This window comes from Mustela nigripes, chromosome 10 (genome assembly GCF_022355385.1).
Source record: "Mustela nigripes isolate SB6536 chromosome 10, MUSNIG.SB6536, whole genome shotgun sequence".
NCBI classification, from domain to species: Eukaryota; Metazoa; Chordata; class Mammalia; order Carnivora; family Mustelidae; genus Mustela; species Mustela nigripes.
Genome location: NC_081566.1, coordinates 15,570,707 through 15,582,171, shown reverse-complemented (window position 1 = coordinate 15,582,171; position 11,465 = coordinate 15,570,707). Strand labels below are relative to the sequence as shown.

Sequence of the window (11,465 nt, the reverse complement as noted above, 5' to 3'; positions counted from 1 at the left end):
GAATGTGCCCTCCGGAGAAAGGGAAGGAGGGAAGCCAGAGTGGGCAGGGGAAGGTGTTAAGCAAGAATGTGGTTTCAGCTGGTGTCTAGCCTCCGCGTGGTCCAACAGAGAGCTCTGGAGTGTAAGTCGCAGCACAGACTTGGTCCTACTTTAGGGAAGGATGGCTGCATTATGCTAGGCACATGTTAGTTATTGGCTGGGTGTTACCCACATTGGGTTAACGTTTCGAAGGGGGTCTTTTATTTAACTGGGTGCTGGCTAATCTCCCAGTGGTGGCTTCTGATGTGCAGGTTACTCTCCAGAAAAGGGGGCGGCGGTGGGCTGTTAGCATCTAAAACTCAGAGCATCCAGATATGGGGCCACCAGCCCATATACTGGGAATCTGGCCCAAGCGCCAACAGGTGCCATGTCCATTTTCGTTTGTATTTTTCTATTTTTAATCCACATCTTAGTTTTATTTCTCCTTTTCAAGATTAGAGGGTAGCCTGGGAACATAGGTTAAAATTAGCAGAACCAATGAAGTTGTGGAGGCCTGGCTAAAATAAAGTACAAACATGAATATGCTTTGCTGATGAAAACCATTTACCATAAAGAAAAAGGTAGTGTGATTACTGTAGTACCAACCTGAAAGCAATGCTTGATTCATGTTTAGGTTGGAAAGGTCCTAAGACCTTATGTAATTCATATGAGAGGGTCTTCTGACTTGCAGTGAAATACGTCTAAACAACCTATATCATTCCAGACTGGGTTAACGTTTCGAAGGGGGTCTTTTATTTAATGCTGTTGACGATGGTAAGTAACTATGAATATGCAGCACCTCTCACATGAGCGATTCCCACATTCATTTCTCTACCTGGGATGCCTGACCAGAGAGCATTTGAGTATCCTAATTGCCCACTGTGGGTTTTCACTTTGATGACCCCACGGATCCTTTAAAATCAAAACATTATTCTCCCGTCGAATCTTCTCCCACTTTCTCCTGGCCCCATGTTCCTGATCCTAGGGAAAGGGGTGGAGGCACCAGCATCTCCCAGTGCCTCTCATATGGTTTGGACCCGAATCGCTTCCCCAGGGGCCACTGCAGAGTCCTCTGCCCCCCTGCCATGAGCCCGGCTCTTTCGGCTCAGCCTCTACCTCATTACCATTGGCAGAGCCATCAGCAACCTCAAGGTAGAGATTGATTCACATCACTCCCTATCTTAAAGCCCGAAATGTCTTTCCAGTGCCAAATCCAAAATTCTCAGCTAGGTATCACCATTGCTTCTGAGGAGTCTGGCTCCAGGCTAAAATCCTGTGTGTGGTCTTTTAGGCCCAACCACGGGCAGTTTCAAGCCTTTGCCTGGCAGGCAGCGTGGGAGGGAATGGCCCTTCCCAGAGCCAGGCCACCGTGGTTTTTCAGGGAAGTAGCAGGCAAGGACTCAGAAGCTGGCACGTCCAATTGCAGGCCTCCTTCCTGAAGCCCCAGTTGAGACCTTCCTCTGCCATGTCTGTAGATTTCCACTGTTAGCCCTTCCCTCTTCCTAAGCCTCAGCCTCCCAAGGCCATACAAAGGCAAAAGCCTTTTCATCAGGGCTCCTCGGCACTGAGAAGCTTCCCTCTCTCTGTGTTGCGTGTCACTCTCTGATGCGTGGACTGCTGTCTCCCAGAAAGTGGACATTTATTTGGCTTAGTATTTCCAGTAATTGGCACAATAAAGGCTCTTGAAAAATGCTGACTTGGTAAACCATGAACAGGGTAATATTTTGTACATACAACATAATCGTTGAAGAGATTTTACACTTGGCTAGTCTACTGGTATGTATCTAGAACTGGCAATATTAAACTTTCTCAGTGCATGTGTAAACTCTGATTTTCTGCACCTGATTGAGAAAAAGGATGGGTTAATTAGATGTATTGACTGTATCTTGATTCTTTATCTTTCCAACTCTGACATACTTGGGCAATGATAAAATTTGAATCGGGACCAGACATGGCCACTGATGCTTATTTTAAAAAAGTTTTTTCTTTTTTTTTTTTTTTTAAGATTTTATTTATTTATCGGAGAGAAGAGAGAGAGAGAGCACAAGCAGGCAGAGAGGCAGCAGAGGCAGAGAGAGATGCAGGCTCCACGCTGAGCAGGGAGCCTGATGTGGGACTCGATCCTAGGACTCTGGGATCATGACCTGAGCCAAAGGCAGCAGCTTAACAGACTGAGCCACCCAGGCGTCCCTCATTTAAAAAATCTTAAGAAAAATCATGAAACGTAGAGCCTGATGTCAATAATAATTAAATGTATAAAATATTTTTAAATTGAGAAGGATAAAAATCAATATGCTTCTCCCTATGAATTGTACAGTGTAAGAAGAAATACCGACTACAAAAGTCAAGCATCAACTACATGGAAACCAATGTTTATTCTGTGAGTTAATTTCAAAATTATACCATGTAAGTGACTAATATTCTCTGTTGGATACAGTTCAAAATGTGCCCCAAAATGGATTTCTTCCCAGACTGCTTATAAATTTAAGCATGAGAAAGCTGAATTTCATTTGGCAAGGAGAAATAAATGTGTATTTAGCTCTCTACTAATAAGAGGCATCCGCTTACTAGTATCGACAAACATATTTTACAATTAATTTCTAAACAGATTTTCAAGATTATAATTGAAAAAGTTTAGATGGCATCTATTGTGAGCCAAAATTTGGAAATGAGAATAATGAAACCCTGGTTTATAAGGAGTAAGTGTATGACAAACTGATCGTCTCTCTGAAGAACTGGCTTTGATTTTTCTATAGAATGAGTAACCGGTACCAGCTTGTAAGTAAATAGAAGAAACAACTGCTCTCTGTTCCCCATTTGCTACTAACCCAGTAGATGAGGACTGATGTTTGTGGAGCAGGGAAAACTTAGGATACTTACACAGAAGTGTACATCAGACTGTTACAACTAATCCCTGTTTTTTTTTTTTAATTTTATTTATTTATTTGACAGAGATCACAAGTAGGCAGAGAGGCAGGCAGAGAGAGAGAGGAGGAAGCAGGCTCCCCGCTGAGCAGAGAGCCTGATGCGGGGCTCAATCCCAGGACCCCGGGATCATGACCTGAGTTGAAGGCAGAGGCTTTAACCCACTGAGCCACCCAGGTGCCCCCTAACCCGTTTTTATGTGATTTGTTCACCATGAACTTTTGGAGCACCTGCTATATGTACTTGGCTAGGATCTGGAAATAAAAATAGCAAGCCAGGGTGCCTGGGTGGCTCCATGGGTTAAAGCCTCTGCTTTCAGCTCAGGTCATGGTTCCAGGGTTCTGGGATCGAGTCCCACATCAGGCTCTCTGCTCAGCAGGGAGCATGCTTCCCTTCCTCTCTCTCTGCCTGCCTCTCTGCCTCTCTGTGATCTCTCTCTGTCAAATAAATAAATAAAATCTTTAAAAAAAATAGCAAGCCAACACAAATGTATTCTAGTGGGGAAGGAATATAAATAAGAATCATGGTGACTACTTAATCATAAATCGAGGGACAATAATGGGATTTCATACAGTATATTAGGAAGGTACCGGAACTGGTGTCAGGGAAGGCTTATCAGAGGAAGTGACACTTGAGTTGGTTTCTGAGGAAGAGTAAAAGTTTGTTGGGTGAGAAAGGAGAGCAAGCATTCCAGGCAAAAGGGACGACAGCAGCGCAACGTGATCGGAGAAATGCAGTGGGGCTGGGGTACAGAGGAATAGGGAGTGATACAAGATGAATCTGAAGATGATGGCGTAAAGTGGACCCAAAGAAAGCCTTGTAGGCCATTTGAGGGATTCTGGTCTTTTATAAAATTGAAAGACAATTAGTGGATTCAGACAGGAGAGCAACACAATCAGATATGCGTATTAAGAAAGTCCACTCTACCATCAATGACAGGAGCAGAGAATGATGCAAAAACGTCCAAGGGGAGTTACATGGCGATGGCTTGGATAAAGGTAGTGGCTGTGTACAAATCCCAGGCATTCAGGATGCAAGTGTGTAGGGCTTTGGTGAAAGGCGGGTGTGGAGTGGAAGGGGAGAAGACATCAAGGATAATGCCCAACAAGATGGAGAAGTAGTGCCAACTGTTGAAGTAGGTGGCACCAGGACGGCCGCGTCTGGGGAAGATCAGGAGAGTCTTGGATATGCTGAAATGCCTTTGAGAAGTGGAGATATCCAATGGGAACTGGCTAGATGGCTAGATGGATGGCTTGGAGAGAAACAAGCCCAAGAGTCCAAGAGAGAAAGGATACAGACAAGGCAATAAGAAATATTTTGGAAAGGAATGACTGATAAAAAGAAAAAAAATAGTTGTAAATTGAGACAAGCACGACACAGTGCAAATACTTTATAGTGCTAATAATAATAGGGAAAAGCAATGATTTTATGAATATTAGAAAGAGTAACAACTGAGGATTAAAGAGCAGAGTCAAAACTCCTCGTCCTTGGAACTAATCCCTATCTTTTGGGAAGGCGTCATTGAGATCTGGGTGGGGAAGTGTCATGTATGAAACCAAAACTAGATAAACCTTTGTGGTGGGGTGTAATGAAGGAAGCACAGGAGCTTATGAAGATTTCCCCTTATTAAGAAAACCAGAGTAAGTGAGTTACCCTCAGAAGGCCCCATTAAAAGGAACCAGGTTCCATCTTGGAACTAACACATGAGCAAGGCTTGTGTTACTGGCCTGTGCAAGGCCAGTAAGTTTCCCTATAAAAGGACATTTAAGTAAACTCATGCTGGAGCAAAATCATATATTAACTTTAATGGAATTATGAGTATTCAAATAGAGACATCTTTTACTTTATACAAAAGCATATTTATACTCATACTTTAATAAGGAATGCAAACCACAAATAAGTTATGATTTTACTAGAACAAATTTTTTTTTTAAAAAATGGAAAACAATATAAGTTGATCTAGGTCTGTAGTTCTTAGGCATAAATAACTATCTCTAGTCTTCACAATGGCTGAATTTGTCTTTGTTTTTGGTATTTCATCTAAAGTTTCCTTTAGTCTGCTTGAAACTCTAGCCTTTAAGATTCAAAGACTTCTACACATTTTTTTAATACAAAGCGAGGTGGGGTTTAGTCTTTCTTACACATCACATGGTCCTTAGAATTTGAGAAAGAAACCAAGCTCTACATACAGACTGCTCCCACTTTATTGACCACTAAGAAATTATTCAGTTCTCTCTTGGCCTTAGAAGTTTTACTTCTTCCTGCATTACAAAAGTGAAATATTATTGAAAAGAGGGTGGATGATATTAACTAGGTAGCAAAATATATAGATTTGTATAAGAAATTCAAAGAACTGCAAAATAATCACTTTTACATTTAATAGCTATAAGGTAGAGGATTCTTGTCAAGAATCCACATCTAAGATTTCATATCAAAGGGTTCCTGATCCTTGTTCATTCTAGTATTTTTTTTTTTTTTTTGGATATTCTTCAGGGCAAAACTATTCAGGCTTAAAACTGGTCTGATGAAAAAATAAGTTCACTAGAAAATTCTAGACCATGTCAAAAATCTGTATCCACTTTCTCTTCACAGAAAGTAGACACATTAAAGTTTGAGGAAATAAAATGGTATATAATACATAGTTTTTCTTAGATTTTCCCCAATTTTGAGGATAAGATTGACAACCAGGTTTAGTATATATACTGAGCCATCAGGGTGCTTAGGGATGAATCAATACATTTATGCAAGATACTGATAAGGTATGTTGTTCAAACATCTGGGGTATGAGGTCTAGAAGATTAGTTGGCAACTGACTTCTCTGGGCTTTGACATTGCCAGGATTTGGGACTGTTTTTTCCCTTACAAAAAGTATTCAGATGCCTGCGTCTGGCATTCAGACTACTTCATTGTCAAGACAAGGTCTAACAATGATAAAATAAGACATTAATATGTCTTAATGTAATAGAAACAATCTTGGAATTTACATGCTATTTAAAATATCATATTGCAAAAGGGAAAGGTCCAGATATTTACTTTTGATTAACAGTCACCAAGAAGAACATTCTGCACATATTTAACAAGGGTAGTAATACTGCTTCAAAAATAGTTCTCAAATATTGTGAACGAAGGCGCCACAGAAAACTCAGCATGAAAAGTGACATCCTGGAGTTCTCCTCGGCTAGAATCCCATCTCCATTCTCAGCAGCAAGCAGGAGACTCAGAAAATGCTGACTTTAATTACAAACTTTATTTGTCAATACAATTCACAGTTTATACATGGTGCATTTCACCATATGAACTTTAACAGTTATCGAAGAAATGGGTGTTGCTTTCTTTCTAAAAGAGCCTCACTTTCTAAAATTTTGGTTAGAATTTTTTTGTTTATAAAAGTACCTTCAACAAGTTAACTGAATATTTACATTTCTAGCTTAAATTTAAATTTTGGAAAATAAGCATCTATTTAGATGATTTTTGTTTTTGTTTTAAAGATCCTCAGTTTATTTTTTAAGTCCCTAATCTGAATGCCACTTATTCAGATATTTCTACCACCCTCGCCCCCCCGGATAAAAGAAATGTTTGCAGTTCTATTTGGGGAAGTTGTCTTCTTCTGCATTTGAAAAATTATATATACAAAGTACAGCAGATCTAAGTATGAAAATAAAAGAGAGTAGCAATCTACTAGGTGCCTTTAATGACTTTCTTCTGAATCTTGGAAACATCCAAAGAGTTACAGGATATAAAACTCAACTAAAAAGGGTTATCAGCCTTTTCTATCTAAAAAAACCAAAAAACAAAACCCAAAAAACTCTCAAGATTTAAATTGTGCTAGAATAGCTTTTTCTCTAATGTCAAAATGAATTATGCCTGCAGTCTGCGTTTTTTCCCATGTGCAATATCACAGTGATCCCAGTTTTAACTTCTGCTCTCATGCTCAGTCACAGCTCCAGGGGGACACCCACACAAGGCGAGGCTGTGCCCAACTCCAACTATAGCATCACCTCCCGTCTGGCAAAAGTCACCCAGGGAAAGGAACATCGGGTAAGTCTTCCACATCACAAAAGCAAATAGGTGCTGGCAGTATAATGTTTATTAGCAAATGGTTTAACACATTATTGTGCTATCTTCTTTTCTTCAGAATGGTAATTCACACCAGTTGTCTTAAATCACCTCCAGTAAGATCCGTGTTTAACAGCTTTTCTTCTGTCAGAGCGTGTGTGTGTGTGTGTACACACAAATGTGTGTGTGTGTGTGTGTGTATATATATATATATATATATATATATATATAGCATTATATATATATGTATATATATTTTTTCCCCTTCTGCTTCTGCCTTTTAAGGTGTAGTGATGAATGAATGATAACATCCAAATACTGCCAGGAAAAAAAAAGGGACTCTTTGGAGCAGCCAATTTTACCACGTTGGAAATAATTACACTGTGTATATGGGACCGTCTGTGCACCTCATTTCTTTGCAGTGCCTTTAACGCTAGAATTTCTGAGTGTTGCTTCAATGTCCATCTAATTTGGCATCTATTCCTTCTTCGGGCATCATCATTTCAGTGTACACACTGTTCCCAGCAAGGTATGGTGTTCGAACGGGAGTTGTGGGATAAAGGGTTGCAGAGGTGAGCCTAGGGGTGGGGCTGGGAAGGAGAAACCACACATTAGCTAGAGAGGTTCTGTTTCTTCGGAAGATAAGGCACTGACAGAAAATTTCTTAGGTAAAAGGCTGCATAAGAATCTCTTGCCATTTACAAAAAGAAACGTCGTCATCCATAAATGGTCCGTATCTAGGCTCAGTTAGTTAGACCCTGAAAAGTTAAGGACTGATCCCTCGAAGCTACATGATTACCAGAAACAATTAGAATTCATTCTGAGGCCTTATGGCACGTTACGAAAAGAGGGAGGAAAACAGTCTGGGCACAAAAAGGCATCAGACATTGCTTGTTTCATTCCACTTGCCGAGGAAAGTGGACCGCTCAACAAGCATCATCGAAAAGATAGTGCTGGCTCAGAATTCCAAATTCTCTCGATGGTAGATGGCCGTGATGGGTGTTATCTATTATTTCCCCCCCCTTTGGAGCTCATGCACAATTTAAAAAATGCTACCAGCAACAGTCATAAAGAGCATATAGAAGTCCTCACCTATGGCTATGCCTAAGGTTCTTCAAAGAGAGGGTTATTTAATGTTCTCGATAACAGCAATTTCCTCGCCTGCACAGTGTGGCGTCAGTCCGTTCAAATAGATACTCTCAGTTTTCAGTAAGGGAGGCAAGACATCCCTCTCGCTGGCGAGGTGATTCACAGACAGGGTCCTTCTGCAAGGGGTCAGCTCTTGGTTGTGGTTGCCTGCAAGCTCCGCGGACAGCTTCCGCTTGATGGAGGTGGCGCGCTGGAACTTGTCATAGATCTCCACACTCAGGCGCCTCCTGGTCTCCTTGAACTCGGCCGTGACGTTGGCCGTCCACTCAGCGGCATGGGCTCTGAACTCTCCCACCTGGGGCATCACGCAGAGAAAACACAAAGAGACACCCACACAACAGTCAGCATTTTGTGTGCTTTATCGTTGGATCATTTTACTGTCGTGTTTTAAACAAGAAGGTAGTAGCCCTTTGTGATCCGGGAGGTCTGAGAATTGGAGTAATTAGGCACGCGGGCCGGGGTGACACTCTGCTTTCTGTCCACGGGGCTCTAAAAATTAACCTGTGAACTCCCCACTCTCTGACCCGGATTATATTACAGGTACTAGGTGGGCTTGTTATTTTGTACTCAGGTCGCGCCATCGAAACTTCTGCAGCTGCACAATGGCAATCTCTAACTTTTTATAATGTTCTGCGTTACCTTTTTCATCCATAATTTCAAGAACCATTTGAATGTAGAAAAGGCAGTGAGACACAGTAGGGGAGCACAAGCCTGAGTCGAAGCCTGGAGTGTGAGCCCAGGTGACCAAGCTAGTTCTGGAAGCCACGCCGTGTGCTCGGGGCGCAAACACAGGTTTGAGCGAGCGGAAGTGGTGTGTGCAAGGGCTCTGTGTCCAAGCCCACACTGGTCAGTGGGGAATTCTCTGTCTACTAAATAAGCAGTAAAATACTTTGTTTCTGCTTTCAGGGAAAGCAAAGGAATGAGAACTGGCAAGCCCACTTGGAGGCCCATTTGGAGAGTAAGTCCAAGGAATAGTTTCTCCATGAATGTTTGTGGAATCAGTGAAGTTACTCAACCTGTCGCGGCCGCCACTTCCTTGGGCGTAGCACAGGCATCTTAGGGCACACACGTCTTCTCTGTATACAAACTGTACTTTCTGCCTCCTCCGTTTTGATTATCACTAATATCTTTAAAAAAATGGTCTTCTAGTAAACATGGTTTTGCAAATGGCTTTCCCTCTTAGCCAATTTTAGTCATTTTTCCCTATTAGTATCCATTATTCTGCCTCCTAATCTATAACAGCTGATAAAAACAGAGGCATGTGGGATGACAGCCTCCAGGTCCAGCTCTCTCTCTCTCACATTCTGTGTGCCCGCTGGCAAGCAATTTTATCTTATTTTGAGCTTCCAATTCCTTATCTATAACATAAGGATAGTAGTAATCAATTTCACAGGAGAAACAAGTGATATGTGTGTGTGTGTGTCCTTAAAATATAAAGGACTCCACAGCGACTACTTACGACAATGAGCCTGGTGATGGTATAGCTTGCTAAGGGTGCTTTGAGAGCTTAATGGAGATTTCCAGATATAGACTAAGTGATAGAGAACTGAAAAAATGGGACATTTCCCCCTGCAATGTAATTCACAGGTTCTAAGCACCCAGTGAAACCATGGTCTGAGGTCTGTCTGCAACTCTCCCCAAAAAGGCAATGGATTCCTTAACTCCTGAGTTATACAGATCTTTAAGTCGTGAGGTGCTTTGGGTGTGTTGAAGGCATGCATAAAAGATACAGCTGAACGAGGGCGCCTGGGTTTACTGAGTTCAGTGTCTGTGTTTGGTTTGGGTCATGATCATAGGGTCCTGGGATCAAGCTCTGGGTCAGGCTCCCTGCTCAGCAGGGAGTCTGCTTCTCCGTCTGCCCCTCCCCAACCTGTGTGAATATGTGTACGCTCTCTTCTCTCAAATCTTTTATTTTTTTTTTCTTTTTAAAGGTACAGCTGAATAATTCTCCTGTGAGCAGCTACACTGGGAGATGTATTTCATCAGTTAAAGGAAGGCCAAGGCAAGAGAGTGTTTATGTTTACCTACTCATTATTATAGCTGGAAGAATATTTTAAAATATAATGATGCATTCAGTGTAGAGCTCAGTAAACATTTACTCCTATTAGAGAGGACTCTCGTTATTACCAAGGTCTGTGTCATGGGATTGTGTACAATTCTGTCTGGGTATTCAGTGCCTCTGGTGCTAGGTGTTTAATCAACTTAATGAGGATGATTCTATTACTTCTCCCATTTCACTGAGGCTAGGAGGTTAAAAAAACTTAAGACAGAGTAAATATGTGGTGAAGCCAGAATTCAAACGTGGAAGTCTAGCCTACCCTCTTCTGCCTGGCCAGTACAATCTTATGAATTCTAAGGGCTAAACATGTTTTGGAGGAGCCCAAGGCAAATTCACATCGTATGGAAATCCATCGTATAGCAGCTTACACTAGGGTGAGGACAGATTGCCATGATTTCCTAAAGATACTGGGAGAATAGATGTTTTTCCGGTATTTTCACTAGGGCTTCTTCTCTCCATCAGCAGTGATTATCTGTTCCCTCTCTCGTGCCCTGAACTTTCTATTCTTCATGATACTGGATTTAAGGAATGAAGCCACTCAAACTCAAAGCTTGAAAATAAGGGGGGAGAAACAAAAGAAAAATAAAAGTCCCTCAAAAATGAAATCAAGGCCATCAAAATAAAGAATTACTTATTCCTGTTCCTTCGGAAAAATTCTGACCTTCTAGAATTGTCCAGAGCAACGTATTCATTGCTGATCAAATTTTAACAATGTCCTAAAGTACAGACCCATTTCTGTTAATGAGGATAAAATTGTATACTCAGACTCGGAAGGGGCTTTCTTATTTTCAACGCAATTAGAACGTAACATTTATATAAGTCAGACTTTCCTTGATTGAAATGTTAATGCATGTTGTGCTCTGGATAATTACAAGTTAATGCACTAAAACATTTTTATTTCATTGGATTTTTAGGAAAAAAAAAAAAAAACCTTTCATTGACTTGAAGAGTATGTCATCTCCCTAAAACTAAGAAGTTTACACCACTTAGTAACAAAGCAGAGGACCAAAAATGAGCAAAAGTAGTGCCTAAAGAATCATAAGGAATGTTCCTGCAGCTCATACACTTGACTCAGAGAAGAGGTCTTCCCCAGGAGTCCAAAAATTCTGGACTTTTACTCCATGCCCTCAGGCCATGTGATCTGATTTACAAGAAGAGGAAGAAAATGGAGTGCTCCCAGCACTCGCCCTCTACCTGGAAGGGAACGGCTCTCATCCTTGTCACAAATCCAGGGGACCATGCACTGTCCCTGTTTGGC

The 11,465-nt window shown here is 41.4% G+C and overlaps 1 protein-coding gene across 5 annotated transcripts in view; it reads right to left on the bottom strand.

Annotated features, from left to right (window-relative positions):
* Window positions 1-7,264: 7,264 nt before the first annotated feature.
* The window catches only part of KCNK2 (potassium two pore domain channel subfamily K member 2), a 223,915-nt gene continuing 219,714 nt past the window's right edge, over window positions 7,265-11,465 (bottom strand). For 4 of the 5 annotated variants that reach the window (XM_059414015.1, XM_059414017.1, XM_059414016.1 and 1 more), the window contains exon 7: window positions 7,265-8,443. In XM_059414015.1, the coding sequence (XP_059269998.1) occupies window positions 8,126-8,443 (318 nt within the window). In that variant the 3' untranslated portion in view covers window positions 7,265-8,125. The remainder of the gene's footprint in view (window positions 8,444-11,465) is intronic. The other variant, XM_059414014.1, reaches the window with a different exon arrangement.